This window comes from Canis aureus, chromosome 21 (assembly GCF_053574225.1).
Source record: "Canis aureus isolate CA01 chromosome 21, VMU_Caureus_v.1.0, whole genome shotgun sequence".
In the NCBI taxonomy this organism is placed as follows: Eukaryota; Metazoa; Chordata; class Mammalia; order Carnivora; family Canidae; genus Canis; species Canis aureus.
Genome location: NC_135631.1, coordinates 18400644 through 18418884, shown reverse-complemented (window position 1 = coordinate 18418884; position 18241 = coordinate 18400644). Strand labels below are relative to the sequence as shown.

Below are 18241 nucleotides of genomic sequence, written 5' to 3'. Positions count from 1 at the left end.
AAATACACTTTGAAGACATCATTTTCATGCCCAGGAATCCATAATTTGAATATGCCACCATTACCTTAAGCATTCCTCTATAATAGGTTTTAGATCATTTCTATTTTTTTAAGTTTTATTATTTAAGTGATCTCTACACTTGGTGTGGAGCTCGAACCCTGGACCTTGAGATCAAGGGTCATGCGCTTTTCTGACTGAGCCAGCTAGGTGTCGCAATTTTGGATCATTTCTAAATTTATGCTATCATAATACTATAATGAATTTCCTTGTATTTACATCTCTCTAGATATCTATTATTGCGTCTTTGGGGTGAGTTTCTAAAAGTGGAATTATTGAATGAAAGGATTTGCTCTATTTTTAAGGCTGCTAGGATATAATTCCAGTTTGCTTGGATAATTTCATCCTTGATCAACATTTTCTCTTTCCTATGATTTTGTTCCTTAGGAAAAAGCAACTACATATAACATGGTCTTTAGAATCTTTTCCAAAAGATTGGTTTCTTTCACAATGCCTGAAAATACTAATCTTTGGCAAGATTAGAGCAAGTGTTTCAATGCCTCAGTCTCCTGTGGGACAGTTTCTCTGAAAAGACTCATTGTTCTTCATTTGCATCTGGATAACTGAAGACATTTGTTTCTCAGTGTCTTGGCCTGACGTGAATCAAATGGGCATGGGAAGATCCATTTCACCAGATGTGTTGCCTCCAGAATTTTCCAGTATTTGGTGTGGTGGGTCTAGAGGGGCACCCTATCTCTTTACTGTGATGGAACAGTCCTGTGAGCTGAGAATGGGTTACACTGTCTCCAAATACTAAGACCAAGGCTGCATGAAGAAAATTGGTTTTCATTTGATAAAGTATTTTATTTAGAAAAAAATGCCATTTTATTTGCATGTGTCAAAAGATAAAGAAGAAAGCCTTCAGGCACTGAGAAGTATGGGGTTTAAGGCTGCTTCTTGTGGCTGGCATCAGTAGAAATGCACTCCTAGGAAATATTGTTAATTAGTGACACCTCAAGTCTTTCTTATTAGTGAAAAAAATACCAGTTCAAACACAAATGTGATTATTTATATTAGCACAGAAACATCCAATTATTCGGGGTCCATGTAATACTTAACCCACCCTTGTAAAATATTTCTGTCCTCCTTCATATTACAGAAAAATGGAAGCTTGAACTTTTGGTATTATGTTTTCCTTTTATGGTGACAGACCTCTCAGAATTAAAATCATCCAATGTCAATCATTCATGCTGGGATAACTCTTTCAAAGTAACACTTTCCTCTTTGAAGTCTTCTTTCATGAAAGAATCCTGCTTTTTCATGCTTCTATGCTTGAAAATAAAAAGACTGATTTGAAAAGTGTCTCCTCTGGTAACTTCCTCTTACTCTGACAAAATTTTCCAAAGGACCTTTCAAAAGCCCCCAACAGTTTTGAGACGTTGACTCTCAAGAGATTTGAGATATTGAAAAAAAAAAAAGTACCTGGCCATTAGTGAATGTTTGATTTTCTGATTAACTTTTTAAAAAAGATTTATTTATTTATTAGAGAGAGTGTGCTGGAGGGGAGGGGCAAGAGTAGAGGGAGACAGAGAGGGAGAGAGAAACCCAAGTGACTCTGCACTGAGCATGGAGCCCAATGGGAGGATTAATCTCAGGACCCTGAGATCATGACCTCAGCTAAAGCCAAGATTTGGATGCTTAATATACTGCGCCACCCAGGCACCCCCAAATAAGCAATTTTCTTTACTTACAGTTAAGAACCCTGATTCTCCAAGTCAAATCTGAACAATAGCTGTCTCTTCTTGTTGGTGCTGTGACAGAGGAAGGAAGAAAAAGAGGGATTTTTTACAGCGGTCTACCTACCTCCATGTGCTTAGCTAGCTGGTTTCACAGCTCAGACAGAGGTGTTGAATAATCACAGGACCTTTAAGACGAGAACACAGTTGAAATTTCTGGGAAAAGAGCCTCAGAGGGCGTGCTGCCAACCTATCAACATTTTGAAACCGCCTCTCTGAACATGGGATCTTGGGGGAGGGACTGAATTTCATACTCTGCTGCCAGAAGGTTGTGCAAATGGTGCATTTCATCTTCTAGAACAGCTTGCAGCCTCCTGTCTTAACTTGGGGAATCTCTGCAGAGACTAAGACTGACAGCTTTGCAGGTGAGAACAAAGGAGAATCATTGTTATGGGACCCCCCCCCCATCTCCTTTTGCTTCCCCCACTGAAGCAGAATGAATCAAAATGTTACCGTTGGATGTGGATATGAATTTCTGAACTCATTTGGGTTGAGAATTAGGCCTGGCAAAAAGGAAGCTCTTCCATTTCAGAGGTATCATTGCACTACTGTGTATAGGGCAATACCCTAGTTCTGCAAGAAATTCTTGAGAGGATAAAGTCAGGCTCTTGTTCTGAATTGATAAAGAAATGTGAGGAGATTTGGGAGCTAGCTGTTGGTGGAGGGATGACAGTCTAACACCGTCTCGAAGAAATATGCTGGTTTGGGTGACATAAAACATAACTTACAGACATACTATGTAGAAACTATCTTATTTCATCCTGTAGTAACATTCTAAGATAGTCAGATTTTTTCCCTTGAATAAATGATGATCAGGGGAATTAAGTGCCCTGCTTAAAGTTGCAAAGGGACGAGGCAGATCTAGTAAGAGGACTATAATACAGACGAGATTAATTATAAATTTAAAACCATAAAAATGAACTTAAAAATGTCTTAGTTTTAACACTCCTATGATATTATTTGGTGTCTCCTTCTATATTTTCATATTTTTAAAAATTTATTTAAATTCAATTAATTAACATATAGTGTATTATTAGTGTCAGAGGTAGAGTTTAGTGATTCATCAGTTGTATATAGCACTCAGTATTCATTACATCACATGCCCTCCTTCATGCCCATCACCCAGTTACCCATCCCCCCAACCATCTCTCCTCCGGCAACCCTCAGTCTGTTTCCCATAGTTAAGAGTCTCTCATGGTTTGTCTCCCTCTCTGATTTTCTTATTTTATTTTTCCCTCCCTTCCCCTCTGATCCTCTGTTTTGTTTCTTAAATTGTACATATGGGTGAAATCATATAGTTTTCTTTCTCTCGTTGACTTAGTTCACTTAACATAATACCATCTAGTTCCGTTCATGTTATTGGAAATGGTAAGATTTCATTTTTTGCTGGCTGAGTAATATATATATATATATACATATCTTCTTTATCCATTAATCTGTTGATGAACATCTGTCTCTTTCCATAGTTTGGAACATAGTTTCCATAGTTTGGCTTTGTGGACATTGCTGCTATCATAATTATATATGTACACACATATATAATTTATATAAATATAAATATGCACACAAAAAGACTTTACATATCTGATTAGAATTTATGTATTGTCATTTTTCTCCCCCTTTTTGTGTTCATCCTAAGACTCTCTATATGGCAGCATGTACACCATAGCTTTCATGTTAATGGGCCTTAGAGTCATAAAATAATAGATAATTATTTATATAAATTGTCTGAGATTGTGTCTAGTATTTCTCCATAAGTTAGTATTGCTTTTAAAATTTTTCATAGAGCATTTTTCATTTGAATTTTTTCTTTGGGTAAATTCCAAATAGTGGATTGGTTTCATCAAAGGTTTCAAAATGTCCTTTGTAGGCCTTCATCCATTATCAGTGCAGGCAACCACCAAAAGGTGTCAGCTCCCTTGAATCTTCTATTTCAGTCAAATGCATTTATTGAACATCATATTTGTGTTTTTAGTATATGTGTATGTGTGTATGCATGTGCTGAAGGTTGTTCCAAATGTACTGGGAAGTACATTAATATTACATACCCAGTAATCTGGCATCAAATTCAACCTGGCTTCTTACTGTCATGCGGCCTTTATGTGAGATGCTCCTAGCTAATGTCAGATTAATCTTCAGAAATGTTATGATTTTACTCTCTTGATACTATCCAAGATGTGGCATGGCTGCATCTATTCTGCTTTGAGGCTTTTCTCAAGTTCCCATGCCCAGAACATAGTAGGCCTTCTAGAGATACCTGTTGAATGAACGAATGAGTCTTTGCTCTCGGTAAGTGGAGTGACTAAATAGATGGTTATGTTAATATAAATACTTCATACATTCATTTATTCACAGACATTTATTGAGTCCTTACTGTGCGTCAGACAGTATAAAAACACTATGGAAAACAGGATGCGGGTTCCTCAAAAAAAATAAAAATAGAATTACCATATGACCCAGAAAACTTACTTCTGGATATATATATATATATATGATGAAATTGCAATTTCTAAGATATATCTGTACCTACATATTTACTGCAGCAGTATAGACAATAACTAAGACATGGAGACAGCTGAAGTGTCCACAAATGGCTGAATGGATACAGAAGTTGTGGTGTAAATACACAATGGAATATTATCCAATAATAAGAAAGAAATCTCACCATTTGTGACAACATGGGTGGATCTTGAGGGCCAGACAGTGAAATAGGTCAGACAAGAAAACACAAATACTCTATGATCTCATTTATGTGCAGATCTAAAAAAGCCAAACTGAAATTGACAGAGTAAACAGAATGGTGGTTGCTAGGCACTGGGAATTGGAGGTAATGGGGAAATGTTGGTCAAATGGTACAAAACTTCCAGTTATAAGGTAAATAAATCCTGGAGATCTAATGTACAGCATGGTGATAATAATTAATAATATTGTATTATATAGTTGCAAGTTGATAAGAGAGTAGATCTTAAATGTTCTCACAACAAAAAAAGAGGTGGTATGTGATGTGTTGGAGGCATTAGCTAACATTATTGTGGTAAACATTTCATAACGTATCTGTGTATCGAATAATCCCATTGTACACTTTAAACTTACACAATGTTAGTTTCAGTTATAGCTCAGTAACTCTCGAGAGGAGTAAACAAGTTCATGGAGTGTTTTTCTGCATGCCAATGATGGCTCTGGCTGAGAGTGGGTCAAAGTCCAGAATCCTGTGTAGAAGGGAAAAACTTTTAAAGTTTAGACAAGGGCAGCCCTGGTGGCTCAGTGGTTTAGCGCCGCCTTCAGCCCAGGGCGTGATCCTGGAGACCAGGGATCAAGTCCCATGTTGGGCTCCCTGCATGGAGCCTGCTTCCCTCTACCAGTGTCACTGCCTCTCTCTCTCTCTCACTCACTTACTCTCTCTCTCTCTCTCAATCTGTATCTCATGAAAAAATAAATAAAATCTTAAAAAAAAGTTTAGACAACTGATCTAATGGATCACTGAGGGTAAACGGTCAAGCTAACCATTTATGAAGAGTGAACCTACTCTTGGTAGGGGCTGTTAAGAAGGAGTTATATATTGATTCAGTCTAGGTGAAGAAGGGAAATTTAACCAACATTTGGTTAACAAGTAGTTTGTTTTGCTGTATCAGTGGATGATTCACAGTTCAGCTAACTAATTATAAGGCAGAGACTGAGAATTTGGAGGGTCGGTGTCCTGCCTTCTCATAGGTAAACAAGTGGAGCATCGGTGAGTCTTACTAACACCGAGGGAGGAAGATTCCTTGCAGTAAGCCCTTATAGGAACACAAAGATGGAGGGATTTCTTTAACCATTGTTTTCCAGGATAACAGGAGCTTGGGTAAAACTCCACATTGTGAGTCCCTCAGAGAATTGTATTTATTGAAATACATTTTGACCTCAGTCTTTTGGCCTGCCTTGGGAATTAGCTCTACAAATCTTGCTTCACTGATTTTAAAGTATTGTGTTTTTTAAAAATGTTTTTGTTTAAATTCCAGTTAGTTAAGATACAGTGTAATATTAGTTTCAGGTGTACAATGTAGTGATTAACACTTCCATACAACACCCAGTGTTCATTGCAATAAGTGCACCCTTAATCCCTATCACCTATTTCACCCACCCCCCCACCTCCACTCTGGTAACCATCAGTGTATTATCTATAGTTAAGAGTCTGTTTCTTGGTTACTCTGTCTCTCTCTCTCTCGGCTCATTTGTTTTGTTTCTTAAATTCCATATGCGAATGAAATCATATGGTATTTGCCTTTCTCTGATTGGCTTATTTCTCTTAGTATAATACGCTCTAGCTTCATCCATGTCATTGCAAATGTCAATAATTCATTCTTTTTGATGGCTTAGTAATATTCTATTGTATATATATACTATATCTTCCTTATTCATTCATCAATTGGTGGACATTTGGGCTCTTTCCAAAATTTGGCTATTGTAGATAATGCTGCTATAAACATCAGGCTACATGTATTCCTTTGAATTAGTATTTTGGTATTCTTTGGGTAAATACCTAGTGGTGCAATTGCTGAATCATAGGATAGTTCTATTTTTAACTTTTTGAGGAACCTCTATAATGTTTTCCAGAGTGGCTGCACCAGTTTGCATTCCCATCAGTGCAAAAGTTCCATTTCTTCACAACGTCACCAGCACCAGTTGTTTCTTGTATTGTTGAGTTTAGCCATTCTGACAGGTGTGAGGTGATATCTCATAGTAATTTTGATTTGCATTTCCCTGATAATCAATAATGTTGAGCATCTTTCCATATCTATTGGCCATCAATTTGTCTTCTATAGAAAAATGTCTATTCAAGTCTTTTGCCATTTTTAATAGAATCATTCATTTTTTTGGATGTTGAGTTTTATAAATTCTTTATATATTTTGAATACTAACCCTTTATCAGGCATGACATTTGCAAATATCTTTTCCCATTCCATAGGTTGTTTCTTAGTTTTGTTGACTGTTTCCTTTGCAGTGCAGAAGATTTTTATCTTGATGAAGTCCCAATAGTTCATTTTTGCTTTTGTTTCCCCCTGCCTCCAGAGATGTATCTAGGAAGAAGTTGGTATGGCTGATGTCAAGCTATTGTCTCTTGGATTTTTCTGGTTTGAAGTCTCACATTTAGGTCTTTAATCCATTTTGAATTTATTTTTGTATGTGTTGTAAGAAAGTGGCTCAGTCTCATTCTTTTGCATGTTGCTATCCAGGTTTCCCAACACCATTAGTTGAAGAGACTCTTTTTCCCACTGAATATTCTTTCCTGCTTTGATAAAGATTAATTGACCATATCATTATGGGTTCATTTCTGGGTTTTCTATTCTCTTCTATTGATCTATGTACCTATTTTTTGCCAGTACCACACTGTCTTAATTACTACAGCTTTGTAATATAACTTGAAGTTGGTAATTGTGATATATCCAGTTTTGCTTTTTCTTTTTCAAGGTTTCTTTGGCTAGTCATGGTCTTTTGTGGTTCCATACAAATTTTAGAATTGTTTATTCTAGCTCTGTGAAAAATGTTGGTATTTTTATAGTGATTGCATTAAATGTATAGATTGCTTTGGGTGTCATAAACATTTTAACAATATTTTTCTTCTAAGCCATGTCCATTCAAAGCCATTGTTTCCTTGTTTATTTTCTCTTTAGATTATCTGTCCATTGATGTAAATGGGGTGTTAAGGTCCCCTACCTTTATTGTGCTATTATCAATTGTTCTTTTTTGTCTGTTATTGATTGTTTTATGTATTTGGGTGATTACATATTGAGTGCATAAATATTTATAATTTTGTATATTCTTGTTGGACTGTCCTCTTTATGATTATATAATGCCCTCCTTCGTCTCTTTTAACAATGTTTGTCTTAAAGTCTAGTTTGAAAAAAAAATAAAGTCTAGTTTGTCTGATATAAGTATTGCTACTCTAGCTTTCCTTTGACATCCATTTGCATGAAAGATGTTTCTCCATCCTCTCACTTTCAATCTGCTGGTGACTTTATGTCTAAAATGAGTCTCTTGTAGACAGCATATAGATGGGTCTTGGTTTTTTTATCCATTCTGACACTCTATGTCTTTATATTAGAGCATTTAATCCATTTATATTCAAAGTAATTATTGATAGATAGATATTTATTTCCCCTTTAATACTTCTTTTGTGGTTGTTTCTGGAGATTTTCTCTGATCCTTTCTTGTCTTTGTTACTTTTGGTCTCTCTTTTGCACTTAAAGAGTCCCTTTTAATATTTCTTGCAGGCCTGGTTTACTGGACACAAACTCATTTTTCGTTTGTCTGGGGTAATTTTTATCTATCTTTCCATTCTGAAAGATGGGCCTTATTGGAATATTCCTGGCTGCAGATCTTCCCCATTCAGCACATTGAATTTATCAGCCACTATTTTCTGGCTTGCTAAGTTTCTGTTGAGAAATCTCCAACTAGTCTTATGAGTTTTATCTTGTAAGTTAAGCACTTTTTGTCTTGCTGCTTTTAAGATTTTTTTTCTTTATCACTATATTTGGCAACTGTAATTACAATGTCTTGGTGCTGGCCTACTTTTGTTGATTTTGATGGGAGTACTCAGTGCCTCCTGGACCTGGATACCTGTTTCCTTCCCCTTATTAGGAAGTTTGCTGCTATTACTTCTTGAAATAAATTTTCTGCCCCCTTTTTTCTCTCTCTTCTTCTTCTGGGACTCCTATAATACAAATGTTATTATATTTGATGGAGTCATTGATTTCCCTAAGTCTACTGTTATGTTCCATAATTCTTCTTTCTCTCTGTTGTCCAGCTTCGTTATTTTCCATTATTTTGTCTTCTAGGTCACTAAGTCATTCCTCTACTTTTTCCAGCCTGCTGGTCACTGTATCAAGTCTGTTTCCAATCTTGTTTAGTGTATTCTTCATCTCTGATTGAGTATTTTTTTTAACTCTTTTATCTCTTTGGTAAGGGTCTCCCATCAGGATGTCTTTTAGTCTTTTCTCAAGCCCAGTGAGTATCCTTATGATTATTGCCATAAATTCTCCATCAGGCATGTTACTTATATCTGCTTTGCTTAGATCTCTGGCTGTGGCCTTATCTTGCCTTTTCACTTGGGATACATTCCTCCATCTCAGCATTTTGCCTAAGTCTTTGCCTTTCTCTCTCTTTTAGAAAAGACAGTTATGTCTCCTGTTCCTGAAAGTAATGGTGTTATAAAGAAGAGGTCATGTAGTGCCCAGGCCCTAGCACTTCAGAGGGTGTCTCTGTTGTGCTGCATGTGTTCTGTTGTTGTGGTGGTGGCTGCTTTATCCTTCAGGTCAGTCATTTACAGGGGCTCCTTGCCTTCAGTGGGCAGTGTTTGGTCCCCAGCCTGAATGTGGTGAGTTTTAACTAGGCGTGCTCTGGTCTGCTTGTGAAATGAGACCTGATACCAACTCTACCAGAACTGAGGCCCTGCAGAATTCTCTGGTCAGGATATGTGGTATGGGCAGGGATTCTTGCTGGTCTTCTAGAGGAAGGGACTGTCACTCTGGGACCAAGGCAAGCTTGACTCAGGACAGTCCTGCTGGAGTGCAAGGTGGTGGGCCTTGGTGTAGGCAGATTAGTCAACCAGTGTCTGTGCTGAGTGGCTTCCTGCAGGTGGCTCTGTGTTTAGGCTGAGGCGTGGGAGAAGAAAGTGCCAGATAAGCCTATAATCTTTAAAACTCCAGGCTTTAAGTCCTGCTGGTTGAAAGAGCTCATAAAAATCAGCCCCTCTCATTTTCCAAGCCAATGGCTTTGGAAAAACATTCTCCTTGTAACATTCCCATGTTTCCATGTGTTCTTCTCTTTCTCACCTTTCTCTGTGACCATGGCTCCCTCCCTCCCACAGCATCTTTGATCCATTTCTCCCACAAACCACATCTCCACCCTTCTATCTTCCTTGGCATGGCCTCTTCTCTTTCTTTAGTTGTGGAGTTTGTTCTGCCAGTTTTCAGGTCAATTTCTGGGCTATTTAGGATGATTTGACAGTTACCTGGTTGTGTTTGTGGGATGAGATGAGCCTAGCTATTTTCCTCCCTCTGATCCCTGAAGGATGTTGTCGAGGACTTATCTGTTACCTGTTGTATCTATGGTTCCCGAATATGGCTGCATAAGAAAATCATCTGGAGAAGTGCTTGAGAGAACGACAAACAAATGAAACTCCAAACACTGCTAAGGGAATGTAAAACAGTTCAGCCACTTTGGCAAAACAGTTTGGCAGTTTTTTTTTAATAAAGTTAGACATATGCTTACTACATGACCATGCAAATGCACTTCTACATGTTTAGTCAAGAAGCATAAAAGTGTTTGCTCAAAGGCAATCGTCAAAGCACCTCACATGTATTGATTTATTCAGCTGTCACAACCACTCTAGGGGACAGGTACTATATATGAGGAAACTATGGCAATTTTATATGTGAGGAAAGCAAGGCACAGAGGAGTGAAGTAACTTGCCCAACATCATGTAGTTTCTAAGGTGGCAGCCTCAGGCTTGTTGTGGATAGAACTTAACCTCAAAGATGTTCATGCAGTTTAGATAATATATGTGGTAATTTTAGTGCATCCTTAATTACTGGTATGCTGGGTGAAAGCAAAATTAAAATTTCATAAAGATTGTTTAAAGTCTAGAAAATATTTAAAAAATAATTTTGGAAACAGGCACCTGTGCTTTCTGCCAGTCTTATTCTTCTTAGGAGTTAGTAAGGAGTTCAGTGAATGGGGCAACAATAAAATCACAGGAATGAAGACCTGAACTAAACTGCCTGTTGTGTCTGTTTTGTGTCTTTGTGTGTTTTCCATTGCTTCTCATTCCTTGATATTTCTTGATCCTGTCTTTAGGTTGAGGCCAAGATGTTCCACTTACAAGGCTCACAAGTGCTGCAGATGCTAGAGAAATCCTTAAGGAAGAGCCTGCCAGAGTCCTTAAAGGTGACATTCTTGGGCGGAGGGCAGGGGGGTTGGGAGGACTAGCAATTGCTTATGAAAGAAGTAAGAATGAGAATAAACATTCTCCAGGCACCTACTCTGCCAGGCACTCACTCCTCTTGCATTTCATTTAGCTTACATCACCTCACTGCAAGGCAAGTCTGCTATATCCATGTAACCAAAGAGGAAATGCAAGCTCAGTTTTAGAACTTGACCAAGACCATACCACTATTGAGTAGGAATCATATAATTTAAATCCATTATGATCTTTGCTGTGTGATGACCAAAAAATATTTCTTTGTGCCATTCTAAGTGTTATATTATCTGACACTGGAAGATTTCCCAGAATTGCACAGGTGACTGAATGAACACACTAATGTTTAGCTTATTCTTTCTAAACAATCAAGTGCCTGACAAAAGTTAACCATTATGATTCTTCTTTAAAATTAACAATATGCTGTCGGGCGGTTTGAACAAGACGAAGACGGAATTGAAGCCGGGCACAGGCAGTGGATGCGGTCCCACCGAGAGCCGAGATGGCAGTGAACGTATACTCAACGTCCGTCACCAGTGATAACCTAAGTCGACATGATATGCTGGCCTGGATCAATGAGTCTCTGCAGCTGAATCTGACAAAGATTGAACAGTTGTGCTCAGGGGCTGCCTATTGTCAGTTTATGGACATGCTATTCCCTGGCTCCATTGCCTTGAAGAAAGTGAAATTCCAGGCTAAACTAGAGCATGAATACATCCAGAACTTCAAAATACTACAAGCAGGTTTTAAGAGAATGAGTGTTGACAAAATAATTCCTGTGGACAAATTAGTAAAAGGAAAGTTTCAGGACCATTTTGAATTTTTTCAGTGGTTCAAGAAGTTTTTTGATGCAAACTATGATGGAAAAGACTATGACCCTGTAGCTGCCAGACAAGGTCAAGAAACTGCAGTGGCTCCCTCCCTTGTTGCTCCAGCTCTGAACAAACCGAAGAAACCTCTCAGCTCTAGCAGTGCAGCTCCACAGAGGCCCATTGCAACACACAGAACTACTGCAACCCCTAAGGCTGGCCCAGGTGTGGTGCGAAAGAATCCTGATGTGGGCAACGGGGATGATGAAGCAGCTGAATTGATGCAGCAGGTCAATGTATTGAAACTTACCGTCGAAGACTTGGAGAAAGAGAGAGATTTCTACTTTGGAAAGCTAAGAAACATTGAATTGATTTGCCAGGAGAACGAAAGGGAAAACAACCTTGTATTGCAGAGGATCGTGGACATTCTCTATGCCACAGATGAAGGAGGCCCACAGGAGGAACAAGAAGAGTATTAACAGCCTGGACCAGCAAAGCAACATCCGAATTCTTCACTCCAAATCATGTGCTTAACTGTAAAATATCCCCTTTTATTATTCTTAGAGGACTCACTGGTTTCTTTTCATGAGCAAACAGTACTTCTTCTTAAAGTGCACTTTGCAGAAGTTTCACCCCTTTTCCAATGAGTTTGAGTTAGGAGCTTTTACCCTGTAGCAGAGCAGTATTAACATCTAGTTGGGTCACCTGGGGAACAGAGAGGCTGACCATGGGGCTCACTGTGTGGATGCTGGTAACACTCACTGCTGGAGAAGGTGCTCTTATGTCATACACTGAAGTGGAGTCCTCAGTAGAGAAATGTAAAGACTGATTTGAATTTTAAGCTAATGTGAAATCTTGGCAGAGAACGTTTTAATAAATAAATGCCTTAAGAGTACTTAAAATACGCTTCCATATTTCAAAATATAAAATGTACCATGACAGGAGATTTTACATGTTTGACATGGTATCTGGGAAGGAAGGGCCAGACCTCTGGACCTTTGGAATCTGCTGTTCACAGGCCTTGCAGGGCTGCTTGAATCCTCAAAGACCTAGACCTTGGCTCAAAAGGGAAGTTTAAAAAGTTGCTCTGTAAAGCCATTTGGTGTCCTTGATCAATCGTATCCCTCCTCTAAGAAGCAAGAGGCATTGTTGCCTGGATGAATAGCCCTGAGATGTTGAAGAGCTTGAATTTCATTGAACATTTCTCTGACGATTTTTCCAGTTATCCCTGAAATTTCTATGTATTGTGTTTTTGGGAAATGAGGTGTGTCAAGTTTCTAAATCTAACAACTACTTTTGGGGACTTGCCCACATCTCTGGGATTTGAATGGGGGTCATGTCCCATTTTACTGTCTTTTAAGTTTACATTGAACATGTTTCTCTTCTCTGCTCCCTGTGCCCACTGGGGACTCCTCTTTGGCTCCTTAAAGTTTGCTGCTTAGACTGTAAGTTCAGCAGGCAGGTGGTCACGCTGCAAGTCTTTCTGGACCTCTGGCAAAGGGAGTGACCAGTGAAGGCCATCGCTACCTTAGGATCTGCAAGGCTGGGTGTTCTCGGTACCTGATGTCCACCACCCTCCACTGTTATCGGAATACTTTGCCAGTGCACTAATCTCTTTGGAGATAAAATTCGTTAGCGTGTTACTAAATGTTAATTTTCTTTTGCAGAAGATACAGTACCGTATCTGAATTAATTATTAATATTTAAAATATTTCATTCCTTAACTCTTCCTCATTGCTTTGCTCCTAGCCTATTCAGTTCCTTTGTTTGGCAGAATTCTGCAAAATGTGTGTCACCCACTACTGAGATTGTTCAGCCCCTGATGTATTTGTATTGATTTGTTCCTGGTGGTAGCTTGTCCTAAAATGTGTGTAGAAAGCAGATATTTTATGATAAAATTGTTGTATAGTGCATGCTCTGTGTGGAATTCAGAGGAAAACCCAGATTCAGTGATTAACAATGCCAAAAAATGCAAGTAACTAGCCATTGTTCAAATAACAGTGGTGCTATTTCTCTTTTGTGGCCTTTTAGACTTTTGTTGCCCTAAAATACCATTTTATTGGGAACCCATTTTCCACCTGGTCTTTCTTGACAGGGTTTTTTTCTACTTTAAACAGTTTCTAAATAAAATTCTGTATTTCAAATAAAATAAAATAAAATAAAATTAACAATATGCAATTTCTATTTTGTCAAACCCCAAAAGATTATGTTTAATATAGGAAGAGATAGAAATTTGGTTTTAGAAATAGACCAACTATCTTGTATATAAAGAGGTGGGGCTTTTTTTTAGGGGGGTAATAATATATGTTGCAAAGGGACTAGAATATTACCAGGGATAAAGAGTCCCATTGCATTATAGTAAAGGTATCAATTCACCAAGAAGACATTAAAAGTGCCGAAATCTCTACCTCACAAAAAAGGTTCAGAGGACATGGACCAAAAACTGATAGAACTGAAAGAATAAATAGATAAACCCACACATGTAATTAAAGATTTTAACACTTCTCTCTGAGTAATTAATAGAATAGGAAGAAAACATATAATCTATACAGAAGACCTGAAAAATACTATGAACCAACTTCATTCATTGACATTTATAGAGTATGTCCTTCAACAATAGCAGAATGCACATTCTTTCCAAGTACACATGGAATGTGTTCAAAAGTAGACCACGTTTTAAAGACTTTTTAAATCATTGAAATCATAACAGACATGTCCTTCATATGTATAATATTTTTTTTTGAAAATCTTTTTTTTGCTTTTTTTTAAATAAATTTATTTTTTATTGGTGTTCAATTTGTCAACATACAGAATAACACCCAGTGCTCATCCCGTCAAGTGCCCACCTCAGTGCCCACCACCCAGTCACCCTCATCCCCCGCCCACCTCCCCTTCCACCACCCCTAGTTCGCTTCCCAGAGTTAGGAGTCTTTCATGTTCTATCTCCCTTTCTGATATTTCCCACTTATTTTTTCTCCTTTCCCCTTTATTCCCTTTCACTATTTTTTATATTCCCTAAATGAATGAGACCATATAATGTTTGTCCTTCTCTGATTGATGCCAGGACACCTGCACCCTGATGTTTATAGCAGCAATGTCCACAATAGCCAAACTGTGGAAGGAGCCTTGGTGTCCATTGAAAGATGAATGGATAAAGAAGATGTGGTTTATGTATACAATGGAATATTACTCAGCCATTAGAAACGACAAATACTCAAATGTACTATATTAAGCTTTAAGAAACCCTGAAAAGTATCTAGAAAAACCATGCAAATTTTAGAAATTATACAACACATTTCCAAATAAACCATACTTCAAAGTCACAAGGAGAATTAGAAAGCATTTGAGTCGAATAAAAATGAAAGCGCAAGATATCAAAAGTGTTGGGATGCAGCCAAAGCATTCAGGTGGAAACTTGAATCATGGATTTGAGACCATTATTATTATTATTATTTTTGGAATAGTATTTAATGCTATATATTTTCCACTTATCATGGGAATTTCTACCACACATGTAAGGAAGAAATAGTATCAATTCTATGTAAACCTTTGCAGAATAGATCAGAGGAGGAAACACTTCCCAACTCATTTTATGAGTCCAGAATTACCCTGATATCAAAACCAGAGTGGATTTTATTTAAAAAAGAGAACTAGAGAATATCCCTCATGAATATAGATGCAAAAATCCTCAACAAAATACTATCAAGTCAAATCCATTAATATATCAAAAGAAAAATACATTATAAACAAGGGGAATTTATCTTGAGAATGCAAGGCAGGCTCAACATTCAAAGATCAATCAGTGTATTCCATTGTATCAATAGATTAAAGAATGGGCAGCCCGGTGGCGCAGCGGTTTAGCGCCGCCTGCAGCCCGGGGAGTGATCCTGGAGACCTGGAATCGAGTCCCACGTCAGGCTCTCTGCATGGAGCCTGCTTCTCCCTCTCTCTTTCTCTCTCTCTCTCTCTCAATGTATAAATAAATCTTTAAAAAATAGATTAAAGAAAAAAGTCAGATGATTTTCTCTTAAAAGATGCAGAAAAATTTGAACTGGAGTTCTTTCATATGATGGATATTATGTAGTTATTAAAAATGCTTAAATAGATTTGTGTTTATTGACATGGAAATATGCCCAGAACATAGTGTGTATGTGTATGGGGGGGGCGTGTTAAACTAATATATGTTAGATAATTTCATTGCTTAAAATTGTATGTGTATTTGTCAATAAGTAAAATGGAAATATATAACACTAGGTTCTACAATGTGATAGTGGATGATTTTTAATTAATTTATTTACCTAGATATTTAACTGTATTCATACAGTTAAAAGAACATTTTCTTTTTTAATTTTTTTTAATTTTTATTTATTTATGATAGTCACAGAGAGAGGGAGAGAGAGAGGCAGAGACATAGGCAGAGGGAGAAGTATGCTCCATGCACCAGGAGCCCCATGTGGGATTCGATCCCAGGTCTCCAGGATCGTGCCCTGGGCCAAAGGCAGGCGCCAAACCGCTGCGCCACCCAGGGATCCCCATATAATGTTCTTGTGGTTTGACCCCCAAACCTATTTCTATTTGGAGTGATAAAATTAATCTGAAGGTGATTTGAACTAAATGCCCTATCAGTTATCACCTTGATTTCATAGAGATAATCCTTGTCCTGATCAAACAAGGCACTTTCCCATCCTTTCTTAATAAGCTGACCCTCTGTCTTTCTCTGGATGTTACAGGTTTATGGGACCATCTTCCACATGAACCAGGGAAACCCATTCAAGCTAAAGGCCCTGGTAGACAAGTGGCCTGATTTTACAACAGTGGTTACCCGCCCTCAGGAAGAGGTAAGGTGCCAGATGTGGAGTGAGTATGCTTCTGTGTTCTTATTTGTTATAAGAACCTGGAAATGTGGTAGACCTAGGGGATTTTAAAGACATCACATGTCCAATAAGGGGTTAATATCCAAAATATATAAATAACTTATACAGCTCAACACCAAAAACCCAAATAACCCAAACAAAAAATAGGCAGAGGACTGAATAGACATTTATCCAAAGAAGACATCAAGATGGGCAACAGACAGATGAAAAGATACTCAATATCACTACTCATCACTCAACGCAAATTTATACCCCAATGAGATATCAGGTTCCTCAAAAAATTAAAAATTAAATTACCATATGATCCAATAACTCCACGATTGGGTATTTACCCAAAGAGAGTGAAAATACTAATTTGAAAAGATATGTGCCCCCCTGTGTTTATTGCGGGATTATTACAATGACCAAGATATGGAAGCAATCCACGTATCCATCGATACATGAATGGATAAAGAACATGTTTTATATATCTATAAATATAGCTTTATGTAGAAAAAATGTATTATACATATAATAAATATTAGTCATAAAAAGAATGAAATCTTGTTATCTGCAACAACATGGATGGACTTAGAGGGTATAATGTTAAATGAAATAAATCAGTCAGAGAAAGACAAATACCATACAATTTCATTCATGTGGGATTTAAGAAACAAAATAAACAAAGAAAAAAGAGACAAAAAAAAACAGATTCTTAAATACAGGAAAAATAAAATCCTGATGGTTGCCAGAGGGGAAGGGGATGGGTAGATGGGTGCAATAGGTGAAGAGGATTAAGAGTGCATTTAATGCGATGAGCACTGATTAATGTATACAATTGTTGAATCATTATATTGTACACCTGAAACTAATATAACACTGTATATTAATTATACTTAAATTTAAAATTTTAAAATTAAAAAAAAAGAAAAATAAAGACATTGTGTGTCTTTGTTTTGTGTAGCTATATCACACATAAGTAAAAATTGACACAAGGTTACCTGTGTGAATTTCAACATTGTGATGTTTATAATCCATTTGTCCTGAGACTCTTTTTTTGAGACTCTTTTAAATAGAGTAAGATTTACCCTTTCAGTGGAAGCTTGCCTTTGATAGTAATACTTTCTTTCTCCTGAGAATTATAAAATTACAGAAGGATGCTTTCTAAACCAGTGCATATTTGGTTGATTTGAAATTGTAACACAACATAGTTAGTTCAGCAAATTTTCCTTAACCATAAATTGAGTAATCAACTAAATCCCTGACTTGCTCTCATGATGTAACGATTCAGGAATAATGATAGTACATCAAGAAAAATAGCAGTATTTACAAGTTTATAAGATAGCACAGTATAATGAAATACTAAAGCCAAGTATTCTAATCACTGGGTATAATCAATTTTATTTACTCCACATTACCTAACCAAATAGGAAATGGCAGATGATTTTGATCACTATACCAATACCTACCAAATCTATTCTAAGAATCCCCAAAACTGTCAAGAATTCCTTGGTGCATCAAGTGTCATCAACTGGAAACAACATTTGCAGATCCAAAGTAAGTAAGGGATGTGGGATGTGTGCTAGCTTCTGTGACTGTTCACAGCTACCCTGCAGGGTCACTTTTCATCCTGAGAACATTCCCCCACAGACTTTCCTTCCTCTACCAAACCCCACTTAGCTAGGTGTTCATTCTTTACACCAGCTGCTGCCACCTCTTCAGTGGACTAGAATTCAAACATTCCAAACTATGGGCTTGATACAAGGAACTGTGAGTAATGGAATTTCTTGTTAGCTGAGGATTCATGATAGACTCTACAGACATATACAG

General features: G+C 37.5%; 1 protein-coding gene, 1 long non-coding RNA gene and 1 pseudogene across 8 annotated transcripts in view; 2 read left to right on the top strand and 1 right to left on the bottom strand.

Moving 5' to 3' along the window:
- LOC144292688 (uncharacterized) overlaps positions 1-18241 on the bottom strand; it is a 51074-nt gene that overhangs the window by 11150 nt on the left and 21683 nt on the right. For 2 of the 3 annotated variants that reach the window (XR_013360039.1, XR_013360037.1), the window contains exon 3: positions 1749-1808. This is a non-coding gene — a long non-coding RNA (uncharacterized LOC144292688). Of the gene's footprint in view, positions 1-840; positions 1329-1748; positions 1809-18241 lie in introns of those variants that run through there. The other variant, XR_013360038.1, reaches the window with a different exon arrangement.
- LOC144292684 (glycine N-phenylacetyltransferase-like) overlaps positions 1-18241 on the top strand; it is a 73481-nt gene that overhangs the window by 51960 nt on the left and 3280 nt on the right. For 3 of the 5 annotated variants that reach the window (XM_077863381.1, XM_077863382.1, XM_077863383.1), the window contains 3 exons: positions 10629-10718; positions 16289-16396; positions 17842-17968. In XM_077863381.1, coding sequence (XP_077719507.1) covers positions 10641-10718; positions 16289-16396; positions 17842-17968 — 313 coding nt within the window. In that variant the 5' untranslated portion in view covers positions 10629-10640. Of the gene's footprint in view, positions 1-2006; positions 2159-5500; positions 5524-10628; positions 10719-16288; positions 16397-17841; positions 17969-18241 lie in introns of those variants that run through there. The other 2 variants (XM_077863380.1, XM_077863384.1) reach the window with 2 other exon arrangements.
- LOC144292687 (microtubule-associated protein RP/EB family member 1 pseudogene) lies at positions 10742-13726 on the top strand (annotated as a pseudogene).